We start from the raw sequence: 19,417 nt of genomic DNA on the forward strand, positions 1-19,417 counted from the left end.
TAAATATCATGCCTTTTGTATATGTATTTCAAAGAGAAAAAAAACAAAATAATTTCTCTCAGCTAAGATAACAAAAGAAAAACAAGCAGAAAAAGCGGAGGAAAATCAGCTAAACAGCTCCATATGTATATGTAAAGTTCACAAAGAAAAAACAAAGATTTGCTATGAGTTGAATATGTATGTGTCTCTATCGCAGAAAACAATAACAAAATATGTATATGTATGTGTATATCGTATCATACATACCCACCCCCACACACACACACACACACACACACACACACACAACACGCTATATATTTATTAACTGATTCTTATATTTTAATTGCAAGAAATTCGTTTGCCCAAAGGCTAATTAATTTTAATTAATTGATAAAAAACCAAAACAAAAACAAAAACAACGTACAAGTGATGATAATTATATATGCGTAAATATGTATATTTATATACCTATCTATATACATATATCTATATATGTCCACTTATAAGACTTGGCGTGTAATTTTGTTCTTAATATTATTTTTTAATTAATTTTGTTATTCTCCCCGTTTAATTTATAATTTTTTTTATTTTCCCTTCATTTTTCCTGCACTTAATTCGCTCACGCAAAATACAACAAAAAAAAAAAACCGAAAAAAATCAAAAAATGTGACACAACAAAAAAAAAAAACAATGCAACAAAAAAAATTGTAGTGCAAATTTTTGTAGAATTGTAAAGAGTGCGGCGCTTTATAATGATTGTTTTCATTGTCTGATTTTGAATATAAAATAATACTTATTATCTAGCATATATAGCATACATACTTATATGTAGCATATAAATTACATATTACATATTACTTATGATTATTATTATTATGATTATGCTTATGATTATGATTATGATTATTGTTATAATTATAATTATACGCAAGTTGTCAACGTTCTATTTTTTTTAAGTGTTTTATTTTCTCGATGTAAAAAATTGTTCACTTGTACAATTGTTGATAACAGATTAACTGACACAAGCATAAATACACCCACACCAACACCCACACCAACACCCACACCAACACCCACACCCACACCCACACCCACACCAATATGCATCTACACACCCACATACTGACATGCAAAATAACTTGATGTAGAGCACATATTAAAACTAAATTTAACATCTAGTTATCGTGTTATTATCTATTCTATATTATTTTTTTTTTCGTTCTTTAATTTAGTAATGCTGAGACGATAAATACAATTAAGAATTAATTTATAGACATATTCAAGTGAAAATAATTTACAAAACTTAGCTATTAACTAAATATATAAATTAAAGCAACTATATTAAAAATAAAAACTACTGAAAATCTATACATATAGCTTGTTATATATTTGGTTTCTTGTGTGTTCCCTTTTCGAAATGTTAAAGTGACGCTGTTAATACTGCTGTAATGTTAACATTGCCGTAACATTATGGCAGTACATTTACATTGCCTGCGGAATGATGACGCTTTTCTTTGACGTTGATTATGGCGAGATTATGCCGTTTTATAGCGACATAACTGCGCCGATCTACAGATCCACAGATGCATACGTCGACATATATTCCGCGCGGAGATCATCGCGATATTATATCATTTTATAGCGATTATATCGTTTTATCTCCACACGGAGATATGACATTTGAAAACTACATCATTTCAATATTGTAACTATTTTAACATTATCTGTAAATCAACATATGATTACAATATCATATAGAGTTTGTTAGAAAGAATTAATGGAAAAATTAGTTTTATAATGCCAAATATTTCTGTATTCTATCGGAGGGAATTAAAGCTTTTGTAGGAAGGCACTTCCAAGCCTTTTTTTAGATTTTTTTTTCTAGTTGTCATTGCCATATATACATAAACGTACACTTTTACTAATACTTCGAAACACCCTAAAAAGTTACCTCCATTGTGTGAGAACTTCATGATAGACGTGGCAAAGGTCAAGTTTACAATGCTTATAAAACTTGATATCAACTTCTTGCGAACATGAATTGCGTTTGTCTGCAGTCGGGTTCTCTTTCATGGATATGACTGCTTCAAGATAACTTGATTATTGCTGTCGTCCATGGGGAAGTAACAAATCGAATTCTAATGTTGGTATGTCTGGGTATTTACAGCTGCATAATATTTATCGGCGAATTGGTTTGATAATGTCTCTGACGTCTAGTGAAGATTGATACCCTCTAAACGAAAAGACAACAATACGATACTATAGGCATTATAAGCGTTAACACCAGATTCAGTAAAAATATGTGTGAGTGCAGGGTATGTCGTAGTTTAGCATGTTTCCCGATTGACCATCGTTGTACATACATATATCCAACTACGAATGTTAATGTTATTTTAGTACAGAGTATCCCATAGTCGAGCAATTCATTTAAATAATATCAGAGGCTATGCATAAGTATGAAAGTGTTTTGGGCAAACAAAACTTGAGTACAGGGAATCTCATAGTCGCGCATGGCTACTCATTATTTTCAAATAAGCTATGCTGAGGTACGTGGGTGCATGTTGTCCCGAATAGGGATACTTATTATCGAGCATTACCTGCTCTTGACATTTAGATAATACATATCCATACATATGCTTTACAATTGGATGCGGGGTATCTCAAAGTCGAGCCGTGTATCAATTACACTGAAATATGCTGTGCTTGGTAATGTAGGCTTGATAAGTCTACAGGGTATCCAAACGTCTATCACATTATCATTCAACACATAACTCTTAGTTGAGCGAATCATATGCGCGTACTTATTTGAGCTCAAATGTCTGTGTTAAATTTCATAGAGGGTAGCTCTTAGTCGTGCATGTCTGCATTTCTACTTAAAGCCAGCTAAACAAACAAACAAACAGGTGTGTGTATGTACGATTGCTTAAGACTTGAGTGCACAGGGTAACTCTTGGTCGAGCAGACCCGCGCATTTCTCAACGGAAAACGAGGGTAATTCTAAGTTGAGCGGAAATGCGTCACGTTCCGATTTGTTAAAACACCTCGCATAATCCTAATCACAGTTGTTTGCAGAACAACCGTTATATGCGCGCTCTAGCTACCTCGCTCCCTTGCACCCTGCTCCTTCCATTCTTTCGTTCTCGCTCACGCTCACGCTACATGCTCGCTCACTCTCTGCCGCTCTCTTGCTCTGTCATTAACAGGCGCTACTTTCTGAGGCTGATGATTGGCTGATTTTGATGGAATGATGATGATGATGAGGTTGATGGCGATAATGACAACGATGATGATGAAAATGACGATGGTGAGCTGATAAAACTTTTTGGAGTTGTACCTGTACCCTCAGCTGTACCGAACGCACTTAGTCAAGCGTACGTACAAACGTACCTGTACCTCTACCTGCAGCTGTACCTGTACCTCTACCTCTGCCGGTGCCCTCCACCTGTGCGAGCTGAGTTCTGTTGGGGTTTTGCTAGTTGTGATGGTTCTTAAAGCGCTCAAAGCTCGCTGCTGCCTCAGTTCTAGCCGTGGCATTCACGGCATCACAGCTCAACAAAAATTAAAAATTAAAAACTAAAAAAAAAAAAAGAAAACAAATTAAATATATAAATAAATAAGCGCGACTCGAACGGCCTTTGGTACTAGCTTTTGTTTTGTTGTGTGTATGTTTTTTATTTGATTTTTTTATTATCACATGCAGTCGCTTATTCATTGGGACTCATTAAAAAAAAAGCGCACTTGAACAAAATTATAAACTTTAACGCGGTGTTTGTTGTAATTGCATTATTATTATTTAACTATTGTTTTTTTTCATCGCTTGGCTTATTAAATGTGCGGCAGTGCATAAAAAAAAAAAACGAATAAAAATACCAAACAGGTGGAAAATTGGAAAATTCACCTTGCAACATGGAATTAAAGACAATGCCACAAAACGGAGCCAATGGCGGCACACAGCACAACAACAACAACAACAACGGCCACAAGCCAGATGTGAGTACCAGTTGCAGGTTCTGCTTAGTTCAAGTTCCGCATGTCTAATAGACAAGCAACCCCTGCCCCCTGCACCCTGCCGCCATTGTCCCCTGCCCTACCCAGCCACCTGAACAGCTCGCTGCATTTTCAATTAGCCCACACTGAACTGATCTCAAGTGCTCGTTGTGAGTGAGTGCTCTCGACACCTAAGTGATTGAATATTACGGGGAGTATAAAGAGAAAAAGAAACCTAAAGAATATGGAGTACCTGCTACAATTTAATTATTACTTTTTATGACTTTATATAGCATCATTTGATCGTTAAAGCCGACAAAAAATAACAAATTCACGCAATCCATAAAGCACATGTCTTCTACGGCGTTTATTGGCAGCGATAAATTAAAACGACCTCAGTCGAAATCAAGCCAACTTATCTAATACCAATCCAAAACTATATATGTGTATAAGAAGAAAACAACAACAACAACAACAACAGCCGAACTCAACCAGTTACAGTACCAGATCTATGCAATTATTAGCACTACTAACAGCAGCAATAAAAATCTAGCTCGAAGCGGATTATGCAAATAAAAGACGGAGGCACTGAAAAAATCGGTTTTCTCTCTAGTTAGACCACATTGTCACGACACGACACGACACGACACGACGCGACACGACGCGACACGACAAAACGGAGGTGTTTCCCCCATGTTATTAACCGATCTCGAATAAACGGTGAATTACATGTTACATCATACATACATATATGTAAATGCAAATCAAATGGTTTGTGTTCTATCTGAGGCTCGCAACGAGCTGTAAATTCCTCTCCTTTCTATATACATATGCCTAGTATCTGTATATCTATAGCCCGTATACTACAGATACTTAACATTTGGGAAATCTATCTGCAGCTTTATTTCTAATTATTAAATATTATTCCATTCTCGCTGCGATCTGTAAGGCACATAAAACAAAATATATATATGTAGCTCTTTTTATCCATGAAGATCAATCGCAGCATGAAAGTTAAACTTTTTCTTAATTTACGATTAATAAATATTATTCCATCAAACGATCTTGTTCTAGTTATAAGAGTTCTTTAAATTAGCTCCAAAATTCAAATGATTTTAGTATCAAAAGCTTATATGTATATACCACGATCTATGATCTACGATCTACTTTTACCTGAGCTGCATTCTATTTGCCCAGCATAAATCGTATTGTGTCCGGCAAGAAATCTGTGTTAATAAGTGCTGTCTGAGGTTACCTTCATATCAGTTAAAAAAAAATATATATATATATATATGTATATATATAAATTAGGTCATCCAACTGATCTGTTTATCTATTTAACTCACATTCTGTCTTCTTATCTATATGAGTTTTGGTTTTTATGAGTTCTCGCTTAAACTTTAATTATTGTAATTAAAACACGAATCGAGCTCAACCTATTATCTACATAGATCATCGAGATCTCATTGTTTACTTGCCTAATCGATCTGTATAGATATTTCTCCCACCTTCAATGCATTCGCCTTCAATTGCATTTAATAACAACAAATGCAACCTTTTAATTATGTAGATCGTTGAGTTCTTTATGTGATCTTACCTTTCTATTGATTGTGTGTGTACTCTGTAAATGTTCATATGGAAAGGAGTTTGCATTTGATCCAACTGATCGTAAGTGCCATGCAGACCGTATTCAGCCAGAGTTGGAAATTGTTTCTGGAACACATTAACTAGGTAAGAAAACAGAATAACAACAATAGTAGCTGCGAATCGGATGGAAAAAACAAGATTTGACTAATGCACACAATTATGACGATGCATTTATAACTATTTAAAACAAGTAAGCGTGGCCTGAGCGAGGCGGCGCGACTAGCAGCTACCCTGTAACCAGCACACATTAGGCGGCGCCTGTTCTTCTGCCTCTTCCACAGCTCCGAGCTGTTAAAAATTGATTCTATAAGAACTTATTTGCTTATGATTCAATCAGTTTGTAACTTTGAAAGCTTTAGGCCAAACATCGTGGCTCTAACTTAAAAAAGAGTATATACTCTGTGCATATTGATATGGAAAGGAGTCTGAATTGAATCAAAGGGATCGTAAGTGCTTCGCAGATCGTCGAGCTTATGTCTAGCTCGATATTAGCAGCAACAGCAACTCTCAATTTTGATTTTATTTTGAAGATATAAAGTTGAACTGATCTTGTACTTTATTATTTTGAAGATCGCTGAGATCTTGACTGTAAATTGATTGTAAAAATTCCGAATGCATGTGTTCTTCAGTACACAAGGTTGAATTGAAATTGTAAACAGACTCTTCCTATCTATGTAGATCATTACGATCTCTCTCCCTCCCCCCCTCATTTTCTGTCTATATGTATATTTGTAGATGTTAAGGCCCTCAAGAAATTGCAATATTTCCTGTGACACGTGCTGTGCCATTATTTTGATAAAGCAAACAAGCCGAAAGACATTCCACCGTACATTCAACTTCAGTAATAAACAAAAAAAAAGAGAAAACAAAAACAACGTTCATTAAATGTATTTATTTATTTTGTTTTTCGGCACCTTTCGCATTTAACTGTGGCCCTTAAATGTTCAAGATAGTATCTGTAACACAACAAGAGGGACGGCAAGATCTATAGATCTTACTAGATATTTGCACAGACTTTCTGGGAAATACTGGAAAAAGCTGTCTAAACAATTATAAAACATATACTAATACATTATTAATAAGTCGTATATGAGATACGTTTAGATACCAATTTGAGTCATATCGCATGTGAATATGTTCATGCACCCAGCTGAACTATTGTGAGTTCTGGGGTTTCTGTTTGATTCATCAACTGGTTTTTTGGATGCTTGATGCAATGCAAATGTGTTTAGCCAAATGGCAAATATTATCAATGGGCATCGCCGTGTGTTGGGGCAAATCCAATTGCAATTTTATGGGCAACTTGTGTTTTACTTACTGTACCTTTACTGTACCCTGTGCTGGCAGCTGGGTATATTGCTGTTGTGCTTGCTTACGTTAAGGGGTAGAAGACGGCATTCGTGACATCGTTAACTAAATACATTTATCCTCTTACTATCTTGCTAAGTATTATCTCTTCTGGTAAACTCTCACTATTTTCTTCAAATCGATAAATATCGATTTTTAGCTAAGCCATGTTTTTGAAAGATGTCTACAATTTGCTCATAATTTTGCTTTAGGATATCTGATTTCCCTTAATTCCAATAACATGCATTTCAAGAGTTTACGAACAGGCGCCGCCTAATGTGTGCTGGTTACAGGGTAGCTGCTAGTCGCGCCGCCTCGCTCAGGCCACTCCTGCTTGTTTTAAATAGTTATAAATGCATCGTCATAATTGTGTGCATTAGTCAAATCTTGTTTTTTCCATTCGATTCGCAGCTACTATTGTTGTTATTCTGTTTTCTTACCTAGTTAATGTGTTTTAGAAACAATTCCCAACTCTGGCTAAATGCGAATTGTGACTCGTGCTGTGATTTGGCGAATATGATGCTGTGCTGGGTATGCGGCGGGTAATTACCCAACTTTTGGTACGACTTGGCCAAGTTTTAAAACGAAGTTCGGGCAAAGTTTTCCCGGACTGTGTAATTTGGATGGGTTTTCTATTTTGATTTCTTTATCGACACACTTTGACTAATTGTCACGCGATTTTACAGCTGTTGTTGTCATCAAATTTGTAATCTTATCGTTAAGATCATAAATCAAATTTCTCAATCATTTAACTGCGATTTATTTCCTGTGCGGCTCAGCTTCAATCAAGGGGCGTCTTGGTAGTACATGGTTAAAATTTATACCCCATTATAGTATGGCATCATTAGACAGTTTCATGTTCTGTGTGTCAACTAAGTTATAAATATCGTAAAATGTACAAATTGTGCCTTACATGACATCACTTATTGCCCCGAACCCTTTGAGGGTATGATATATTTTGTTGCGAACGTATGTAACAGGCAAAAGATCGCGTTGATTTCGGAAACCAGAAAAGCTAAACTTGAATATTTATTTATATATTCTCATCTATCAAACGCGGAACGAGTCCCCTATACCTCTTAGTTTTCTTCCATTTCCACAATATCGATATATATGGATTTGAATACATACAAAATACAAAACTTGCTATGTAGGTTTTCGTATAGCATATCTAGATTAAATAGACTTGACCATTTTTTGAAAATATTTTTGTAGCTAGATCCTTGCACCTTGGTATACTCAAACATTTGAGTGGCATATTTAAGCTGTGAAAATTTCATAGGAATCACTCCAGAAATACCCGAGTTATTTTAGCATGCATTTATCCCAAGGTCTGGTGACAGGGGAATCTTCTAATCGGGCACTTGAGACTCGATTTTGTTAAGATTGTTAAAGATTTATCATGTTCTATAAATCCAAGGACAATCTATCAAGTATTATCTATCAATACTTTTGCCATATGAAACATTCAGTTTTTGTACCAAAAACATTTTTTTCTTCTTGGTACATTTTCGCTCAAGAATCATGTCTTTAGGTATGGAAATATCATATAGTTGGAAGAATCAGTCGAGTATTAAGCTGATGTTCGAACTCTTATGCTTTTTATGATTCGAGCATACAAATTTGAAGCTAGCAGAATATATATTTTTAACAGATTTTATTAGCTTCTGATTAACTATATCATATAATTGTCAAAGGTATTATTAAGAAATGGGATTATGTTAAGAAATTTTCACTACGCGTTTTTTTTCAAAGAACTTGACACACATTTTCAATTCTTTTTATGAGCTAATAGATAAAACTTGGTAGATACACAATTTTGTATATGGCTTATAAAAAAATTATAAAACAAATATAATCAAAGCAGAGATCTACTTCTATAGCTGCAATACAAACTATCTTTAGAATTTGTCATTGGCTTGTATATATAATTTTTGATACCCCTGAAACATTTCCAACTCCACAATGCATATATATTTGTATCAGTATCCGTAGTCGAGATTATATATAGATAAACTCTTCTATCTATTCGATATTTTGCATGGGTTCCTTTGCGTTCTCTCTTTTCATATTCTAAAATAGATTTTCTTTAAGTTCAATAAGCTTCAATTGAGTGTCTTGTGTAACTTCTCTAGCCAAATGCTTTACTCTGCAAAATGTTCTAATTTTGGCACATTCCCCAAATATTGTGTCATTGTTGGATAATAAAAGACATGTGCAATGCGACTCGGCGGGTTATCTTGGCGCATTCCCAGCATTGCCAACTTGTGTGGAACAGATTCTCAAGTTAAACACTACGCACTGGCATGCCGAGGCAATGGAACCAAATATTTACCCTGGAGTCTGGGGAATTATGTGCAAACATCAACACGGCACTAAATAAATCATGTATCATGTTTAGCTGCGATAACATTGACTGACATCTGGCGGGCGATGGGTTTATGCAAAGCGTTGCCAAAACAAATTCCAGCCAATTTTGTGAGTTAACATGGGAATACCAGATGATATGCGATATGATGCAAGAGGAACTAGATAGTCAGATAGTCAAAATGGGAATTACAGTCAATTAATCCATGAAAGTGAGTATAAAGCTTCATGCAAACGTATGTAACAGGCAGAAAGGGGCATATCCGACTACATAAATTATATTGTATATTCTTGATCAGCATGGGGAGCTGAGCGAGCAGAACGAGTCTATTTTTTTTCGATATCTCTTCTCCTATTTCCGTAATATCGATAAATATCGATTTGAGACTTGTTTCTTTAAGCACAACTCGAAGAATATTACAGCTATTTACACCAAACTTGGTATATAGGTTATTCTATGGTTATTCTATACGTCGAATATAAATACTTCACTTTTTGGTAAACAACAACGTTTAGTCTATACGGATTTAGAATATACATTGTATGCCGTATCCTTATTCCTTTTAGAAGGAATAAAGCATATATTTAAAGGCACAATCTTGCGCTTTGGTATGCATATACATATTTGCTTACCATATATACATAGGTGCTGAAAATTCCATAAATGCGGATTAGGATTGAGAATAACCAAGTTATTCAAGTATGGATTTCCCTTAGGGTATCTACTAGTCGAGCATATGAAATGATATTTTTGGGAATAAATAAAAAAATATCCCTAAAAACTCGCATAGTTGTGGATTCTTATTTAAATTAAATTTAACTAGAGAGAATTGGATCCAAATATAATATTGCTTCTCTTTTGCTTCTCCCAACTACGCTAGAATAATGAGAAGGAGGCACAGAAAAACGAAACTGAGCGCACGAATTGGTCGAATGGTCTGGAATTCCTGATGTCCTGCATATCGGTATCCGTGGGCCTAGGCAATGTCTGGCGTTTTCCATTTACCGCCTATGAGAATGGAGGCGGCGCATTTCTTATACCCTATATTATAGTGCTCTTTCTGATCGGTAAGTTTCTTGACTGCACAATATCTTCGAATCTGGCGTTAATTAAGATTGTATATCATCAGGCAAGCCCATGTATTATCTGGAGATGATAATTGGACAGTTCACGAGTCAGGGCACCGTTAAGATCTGGTCCATATGCCCTTCATTTCTGGGCGTGGGCTATGGCCAAGCCTTTGCCACGATCTGCATTATCACCTACTACTCATCCCTGCTGGCCCTGACCGTCTACTATCTGTTCGTCTCGTTTCAATCGGAGCTGCCCTGGTCGTATTGCCGGGACGATTGGGCCAATTGTGTCAACTCCAGGCCAGCGGAATATGTGGAGACCATGCTGACCAATGCCAGTTCTGCGTTGACCCGTGCGACAGAAAGCGCCACCAATGTGACCAAGCTGCAGAGCAGCTCCGAGCTCTACTTTCTGTAAGTAGAAACCATTCAAGTATAAATAGAATTTAAATAGCGAAATACTTAGGAGCAAGCTTTGCGATTAGCTTGGAAAATAGATATTTAATTTGAATTTAAAAACTCACAATTTTGACTCGAATTCGTAATTTGGAACGATCTATAACTAAGTAACTATATCAAAATCGATGACAAGAGAAGTTCTCAGAGAGTTGCTCTTCAAGAACAAAATTCAAAGAGAAAATACGTTTTTGACTTTGGCGAATTTGAGTCGAAAGTGAAAGCCGGAAGGGACCACAACTGACCCAATATTTTAGTTTTTTTTTGCCAGTATATTGACATCTTAATATTGTCAATCAATAAAAAAATAAGCACCTCAATAAGATATTTTTACGTTCAATCAAAATAATGAAACAAAGAAAAAAAAATTTTAAAATTAATTTTCATATTTTATTAAATTAGGCTTATAAGCGAATTTGCGAAGAAATCAAAAACCAGAATGTCTTAAATAACAAATTAACGCATAATTTTCAGCAATGTGGTTATTAAGGAGAAATCGGATATAACTGACGGCATCGGGGCGCCCGATTGGAAGCTAACAATTGCGCTGTTCGTCTCATGGGTTGTCATCTTTCTGGTCATAATGCGCGGCGTGAAGAGCTCCGGGAAGGCAGCCTATTTCCTGGCACTGTTCCCCTATGTGGTGCTGTTCGTGCTGCTGGGCCGAGCTGTCACCCTGGAGGGTGCTGTCGATGGCATCATATTCTTTTTGCAGCCCCAATGGGGTGAGCTGCTGAATCCCACCGTCTGGAAGGAGGCGGTCGTTCAGTGTTTCTTCTCACTGGCTGTCGGCTGTGGACCAATCATCATGTTTGCCTCCTACAATCGCTTCGATCATGGCATTTACAGGTGCGTACGCAACAGGAATTTGCCTATATCATATTCACATATCTATCTATATATATCATCATCATATATATCAAATCGCTTGTTCCCACTTTCGAAGAACTTTGTGGAAGTTCATTTAAGACGTGTTTCACACTTTTCGCCAAATCCACCTTTACTGTGCGGAAAATGGTAGTCTAAGCTTATATGCGCGAAAACTCAAGTTGAGTCCGAGCCGGCATCAATTTTTGAATGCCAGTTTTATTAATTTAAGAAACTCCTCTGAATAGAATATTACATCTTTTCACCCATTATGAAAAATCTACTCCGATTAGTGGAACTAGGAGTTAAAGGTAGTAGGCATCAAATTGTAAGATAATAGAAAACTTGGACTGGTCTTCTTTTTTTTCATGATGCACTTTTTAGGACTCGTACGGGTCTCGACATATTGCTATTGCAAAACTAAAGCTCTAAATTTTTGACCGAAAACAGGCCGGATCTGAAATAAGTTTTTGAACATTTTTTGTTTGAATATCTCGGGTAAATAAGGTCCGATTTTGGGCTCATATACTTCATCGGACTCGTACAGATAACGACTATCAATTATCATTCAAAAAATCTGAATGGTTGCACAACAAATTTGAAGAAAAACAGGTTAGTTCTGAAAACGTTTCTTGAAGATTTTTTTAAATATCGTGAAGAAATGAAGTCCGATTTAGAATTTCGTTCTTTAACTCGTACTATTCACGAAAATAGATTGGCAGCTTAAAAAAAATTTGAAAAGCATTGGGTTTAATCACAATTTTCGGCAAAAGTCGGTCCTGAGTTCGAGATTTTTTTTTGGATTTTTTGGAATAAGTCGAGAAAAGAAAGGCCGATATTGGTATGATATGCTTTTTGGGACTTTATTGGCATTCAAAAATTCGAATTAAACGAGGAACAAGAAAAAGGCAAGGGCTTCTATTAAATTCTGTGCCAAAAATAGTTCGGTTCTGAAATCCATACACTCAACTCTATTCACTAATCAAACATTTTACAGAGATGCCATGATTGTGACCACTTTGGATACGCTGACTAGTCTGCTGGGTGGCATTACCATATTTGCCATACTTGGCAATTTGGCGCATAACTTGAAGGTGGATAATATACGGGACGTGGTGCGCAGTGGAACCGGCTTGGCGTTCATATCCTATCCGGATGCCATATCGAAATTTCAGGCTGTGCCGCAGCTTTTCTCTGCGCTCTTCTTCTTTATGCTGTTCGTGCTGGGCATTGGCTCGATCGTGGCTCTGCAGAGCACCATTGTGACGATCATATGCGATCAGTTCAAGACGTGCAAGTACTGGAAGGTCGCGTTGGCCACATCCATTTGTGGTTTCCTCATGGGTCTGGTCTATGTAACGCCGGTAAGTTTGTGATCGAAGTATTAGCTCTGAGCGAAAGTCAAGATCTTATGCTTGAAACAGGGCGGCCAATGGATCTTGACCCTGGTGGATTTCTATGGCGGCACCTATGTGGTCTTCATATTGGCCATCTTCGAGCTGGCGGGCATCGTTTGGATATATGGTAAGATAATATTTTAAGGCCTCAGCTTTGTGGCGAATATCCCATTGCTTTGAATCGTGTTCATACAGAAACTGTCGCAAATGTATCTTCCAAGCGACATTGTTGCGCCTCTTCTATTAGGTTTATTTTTTCACATTTGGTGACATTTTTTGGCCGGGATATTCCAAAAAATTCTTCAAAAAAGGTTGACTTTAAAAACGAATCGTTTTTGGATTTTGATTTTATAACTTTTTTTGGAATTTTATAACTTTTTAAATTCATACGGATCCCTACTATCAATCGGTATTTAAAGAAATTCAAAATCGATGGGTTGAAAAAAGTTGCTCACCAAAAAACGATTCGTTTGTAAAGTCAACCTTTTTTGAAGAATTTTTTGGAATATCCCGGCCAAATAATGTTCGATTTTGGAATTTTATACCTTTTTAAATTCATACGGATCCCCTTCTATCAATCGGCATTTAAAGAAATTCAAAATCGATGGGTTGAAAAAAGTTGCTCACCAAAAAACGATTCGTTTGTAAAGTCAACCTTTTTTGATGATTTTTTCGGAATATCTCGGCCAAATAATGTTCGATTTTGAAATTTTATACCATTTTGGACTCGTAAGAATCAGTACTATCGATTGGCATCAGAAAAATGAAAATCTAAATTTTCACCAAAATCAACCAAATGACAAGGAGTTACATCACGTTTTTTGTCAAAATCGGGGTCGGCTCGAAAATCAAAACTTTTTTGATGCATTTTTTTGAATATATCGGCCAAAAAATGTCAGATTTTGGAATTTTATACCTTTTTAAATTCGTACGGATCCCTACTATCAATCGGCATTTAAAAAAATGGGTTGAAAAAAGTTGTTGACCAAAAAACGATTCGTTTGTAAAGTCAACCTTTTTTGAAGAATTTTTTGGAATATTTTGGCCAAATAATGTTCGATTTTGGAATTTTATACCATTTTGGACTCGTAAGAATCAGTACTATCGATTGGCATTCAAAAAATGAAAATATAAATTTTGACCCATATCGTCAAAAAAGCAAGGGGTTACATACGTTTTTTTCCAAAAACGGGGTCGGTTCGAAAATAAAAACTATTTTGAATATTTTTTTTTTAATATCTCGGGTAAATATAGTCCGATTTTGAAATGTTATAGTTTTTTGGATTCGTACAGATACTTGCTTTCAATTGGCATTCCAACAAACCGAAAATCGATGGGTAAAAAAAAGTTGTTGACCAAAAAACTATTTGTTTGTAAAGTCAAGCTCTTTTGATGATTTTTTGGAATATCTCGGCACAATAATGTCCGATTTTGGAATTTTATACGATTATGGACTCTTAGGGATGGGTTCTGTCGATTGGCATTAAAAAATGAATATCTAAATGTTAAGTAAATTTGGCGAATTTCAGTGGTTACATAATGTACTTTTTTCCAAAATGGGAGTCGCTTCGAAAATGAAAATTTGTTTGAACATTTTTGAATATCTCAGGTAAAATGATGTCCGATTTTGGAAGTAGAGCAGATAATTGTAGCATAGCGTAATATCTATTATGAATCTAATCTTTATCTATCTATTTATCTATTTTGAAGGCCTGCAAAACTTTTGCGATGATATCGAATTCATGAGCAACAAGAAGGTTTCACTGTACTGGCGCATATGCTGGTCGTTCTTTACCCCAGTCATGATGATTGTGATATTTATCTACTCAATGGTAACCATATCGCCCATTAAATACTGTGATACCTATTTTCCCGTTGCCGGAGATGGTAAGCTCAATTGTAGACCTGTTTGACTTAAATCTAATCTATTCTCTATACAAAGTTGCGGGCTGGCTGCTCTTTGCCGTGGGCGCGGCGCAGTTTCCACTTTGGGGCTGGTGGTACATCAGAACCCATAGGCATGGCAGCTTCTCCAAGGTAAGCTAGACATACATACATATATACAATTGGATGGTTGAAAATATGACAAACTGTGCCCTTGTTGCAGTCATTTATGGCCTCGTTGAGACCGAGCGATAAGTGGGGACCATCCAATCCGGAGACTCGTCGGGATTGGCTTCTGTTCAAAAGCGATTTGGCGGCGAAGCGGGCGATTCAAGCGAAGTCGGATAAGATGGGCTTCTTCCGGCAGAAGCTGTACAATTTGTGTGGCAATAGCAACTAAGCGAAATGGAGATTATTCATATTGTATTATGTTTATATGTATTATATGCCTAGCTATACGTCCCTTCAGCCGCTACGAAGCCAAAGGCCCTCCTAAAACTATCCGTTGCCGCAAACACTATTATTCGAAATCAATTCAAACACGATCCAACATGCGGACAAGTTAATATAAATATCATTCGAAATCAATTCAAAAACGATCCAGCATGCGGACAACTTCTTCTTGTCCCTTTCAAAAAACGAAAACCTAAAAAAACGAATATTTCCTTTGATCAAATTGATTGCAGGTCATTGCTAGTCGAGCATTCTCGACTTATTTATCTTTTAAAATGTGTACAATTTTACAATTATCGCGTAGTATCTAATTTATATACATTTTTTTTTTTTGTTATAGTCAAAAGTTTCAATTTTGCCAGTGTATAAATTATTTTTATTGACTGTAAACTATATTTAAAAACTATTATAATAAAATTGTTTTGAAAAATGAAAAAAACCTGGATTGCTTAATTAATAAAGGGAATAAATCTAGGTAAATAGAAGAGCTCTTGTCGGGTGTAATCGACTGGTAGACACCCTGAGCCCAGCGTCAAGGTGTTCCTGTAAACATTTTAGCCCGTTTTTGCGAATCCCGATGCAATCTACTACAACTTATTAGCCGTATGCAAGATTTATCGTCAGAATTCTATTGGAGCGTGACGGCAACCGCACATGAGGTTCCCAGCTTGATCCTCGAAGGGCAAACAACAAGAATTGTTTCTGTACAGCCTGAATTCTGACTTTGTGAATGGGATACTGTGTTACTGTGCTTCTCCTTGCCTTCGCACCATACCAAGAAAAATGCTTTCTTGGTTAACTTCGGTTAGCTACGAGACAAAGAGAACTGTCTACCGATATCGATTTTAATCGATTTTGTGAGAATCGATGATTGTGATTTATTGTTGATTTGAAATCCAAGGAACTTGATTTGAATTTAAGCTGGATGGCCAATAAGTACTATAGCCAACTTTATAATTTATACATGCGCTCAGACAGACGAACATGGCTAAATAGACTTGATTGCTATCATAATGATCAGGAATATATATACTTCCGCCTGTTACATATTCTTTTTAAAGGGTATGCTTAAGGGGTATTCAAATGTTACGTCCAAATTAAAAAGTGGTTTTATTTTTAAGTAAATTTGAAGGGAATTCGAGTTTTCTATGCGACAAGCCATAGTCAACATAAAGTTGGTGCCGTTTTTTTTTGCAGTGTATCTATCGTCTTTACAGCTGGAACAAAAATACATTTCATTCGAAATTAGAGGCATGCCTGTCTTTTTTTCATACAAAGCCCTTTATTATGTTAAAATTTTTCAATTTTTCTTCATTAATTAATAATTTACAATTTTTACTTAAGTTTTTCTTCCCATTTTTTTTTTTTGTTTTCTTTGTTTGTATTTAGTGTTAATTATTATTTATAATATTTTTTATAAATTTTTGTTGTTGTTGTTGTTCATTTGTTTGCTTTGGGTGTGTACATTATAACAGTACATCAATTGATTTATGTAATGGTAAATTTGCTATAAATAGTGGGAATTCTTATGAGGTAAATGCTTAATGAGCAAAAAAAAAATCAGATCAGTTTATACTACATACATATATATATGTATACAAAATAACAAATCGTAAATCTAATAAACATTCTTAAAATTCATATCTCGAAATACAATTTTTTTTTGTTTGCTTTTTTTTTTTTTTCTTTTTATTTTTTAGTAATTTTTTTTTTGTTTAAGTTTGTTTTTGTTTTATTTTGTGTACATTTTGAAAAATCGCGAACGGATATTTTTTTAATCAGTTTTTTATATTATTTTTTGTGGTTGTTGTTGTTGTTATTGTTTATTTTATGTTTTGACAAAACATCTTTTTATGCGATTAAGGACTACATTTTAAAATTTCATTTAATCGGTAATTGTTGTCATCTATTACTGTGTGTGTGTGAGTGTGTGTGTGTGTGTGTGTTTGAGTGTGTTGTCTTGTTGTGTTGTTGGTTTCTCTTCCTCTTTTTAAGTCGTAAAATACTAATTTAGCAAATGTAGGCACCCTAAATTTTAAAGCTTTTGCAAAACACGGTTCCTCGATAAGATATATATATATATATATATATATACATATATATATATATAACAATATTAATTTAAATATACAATACCATTAATTAAAAATTAACTATTTGTATAGCCACTGAATTGTATGTAAATTACATCGCATGTTTTTTCTTCTGATTTCTTTATTTTGTTGTATTTTTAGCATTCATTTCTTTTAGAAACTTTTTTTTTTAATAATTTTCTCTTCTTTTGTTTAACATAGTGTTTGTTTTATTTAAATTTTTTTGTTTAATTTTTCAGCATATAAATTTTGGTTTTTGTTGTTTTCGTTTTTCTTGGGTTTAAGTTTTGAATTAGTTAAAGTTTTCATTTGGTTTTTAAATACATTACTTGCTCGTGTTTGGTTTAATAAAAAATTGTTTCGCATGTTTGATTTAATTTAAGTTTTGTTTTTTGGTTTTTTTTATATATTTTATTCTTTTATTGTTTAGTTTAACATAATTGTTTATGCTTAATAAATTGGTCTTTGCATCGGCTCATGTTCAACTACTGAATACATTACTATAATACATGTAAAGTCAAATATGATCTTTTAGTGTTTCCTCTTGTATCTTATGTATATATATATAGTATATATAGTATATATGTATATATATATATAGAGTATATAGTATGTTGTTGTTCTTGTTGTTGTTGTTGTTCGACTGCTTGTACATGTATATTGTATGCATATTTTCTTGTTTTCTATTATTTTCATCTTTACTTTCTGTAAGTTTTACTATACTAAGTATGCCGTTTGCCGTGTAGGCTGGATTTCAATTTAGCTTAAACATCGTTTTTCTTGATGAACTGAAGCAGCGTGTAAATATACAAAAAATTTGTTTATATCTGTTGCGGTCTGTTCGATTTCTTGGGGCTACATATATGTTCGGTGTAGAACTCAATTTGCGGGAAATGTGAACTGAAGGTGTGCCATACTTTAGGTGTTTCGTAGTATAACGTTTCGCTGTTGAGAAGAACACACACACACACATACAATGTAAATATTATACAAATGGAACAATTTCCCAAATACATACATCAGAAAGAGTGGACAGTGCACAGTGGGCCGGGCGCCTTGGGAAATCATAAAAAAAAAGAAAACAAAAGAGTTTTTCTTTTCTTAAAAAACTGCCGAAAAAGTGCGGCTCTATAAATGTTTAGAACTATAAAAGTGTCACCCTATTGAAGATTTTGAATAGTTTGCTTCGATTTGATTTTGGCCATACTTCTTATGCATGTGCACCACTGTGCACCGTGGCCGATGCGCGTTGTTTGCTATTGATAGCAGCCATGGCATATACATACATATATACATAGCATGTACATTGTTCAATATAGTAGTATATATGGTATTCGTTTAGGCTTCAGTTAAAGGGTATTTCAGTTTTGTTGTGTATAATTAAGACCTGTCTTTAAATTTCGGTCCCTCATATCAAAGTTTTTTTGGTTGTTTTATTTTGTCTTTAGGTATCGTGTCAAGGAAACCAGTTCAAACGGGAAAAAATGTTTCTTGTTCTAGTTTTGTTCGGTTTGTTCATGTTCCTGTTCTTTTTGTAGTTTTGATGAAGTGTTGAAACCCAAAGATGCATTATAGTAAAAACCATTAAAGCTGGGCGTACTTTGTCTTTTCATATATTTACCATTTTGGTTTTTCTTCTTTTTTCTAAATATAGTTATTTAAGTTTTATTTTCGTATTTTATCATAGTTCGTGTTTCTTGTCCACAGTGTTCGTTAGATGTATGTATGTGTGTGTGTTTATTATTGTGATAAAGCTATTTTGACAGCAGTCTTGAACGTTCATTTCAATTAAAATATTCAATATTATATAAATAGGTATACATGTTTAAGGGCTCATTTTCCTTTTCCTTTTGTTACGTCACT

The 19,417-nt window shown here is 34.9% G+C and overlaps 1 protein-coding gene across 1 annotated transcript; it reads left to right on the top strand.

Moving 5' to 3' along the window:
* The first annotated feature begins 3,597 nt into the window (after window positions 1–3,597).
* Window positions 3,598–15,784, top strand: NAAT1 (Nutrient Amino Acid Transporter 1). The gene is made up of 9 exons (XM_064698933.1): window positions 3,598–3,972; window positions 10,212–10,398; window positions 10,461–10,818; window positions 11,335–11,709; window positions 12,725–13,091; window positions 13,152–13,251; window positions 14,835–15,011; window positions 15,067–15,161; window positions 15,232–15,784. Exons 1-9 carry the CDS (start codon window positions 3,889–3,891, stop codon window positions 15,406–15,408), a joined length of 1,920 nt encoding a protein of 639 aa, XP_064555003.1. The 5' UTR covers window positions 3,598–3,888; the 3' UTR covers window positions 15,409–15,784.
* Window positions 15,785–19,417: the final 3,633 nt, after the last annotated feature.

The sequence above is a fragment of the Drosophila montana genome, unplaced genomic scaffold (assembly GCF_035044405.1).
Source record: "Drosophila montana isolate Dmon_TW-CO22-7 unplaced genomic scaffold, ASM3504440v1 contig_786_1, whole genome shotgun sequence".
NCBI classification, from domain to species: domain Eukaryota; kingdom Metazoa; phylum Arthropoda; class Insecta; order Diptera; family Drosophilidae; genus Drosophila; species Drosophila montana.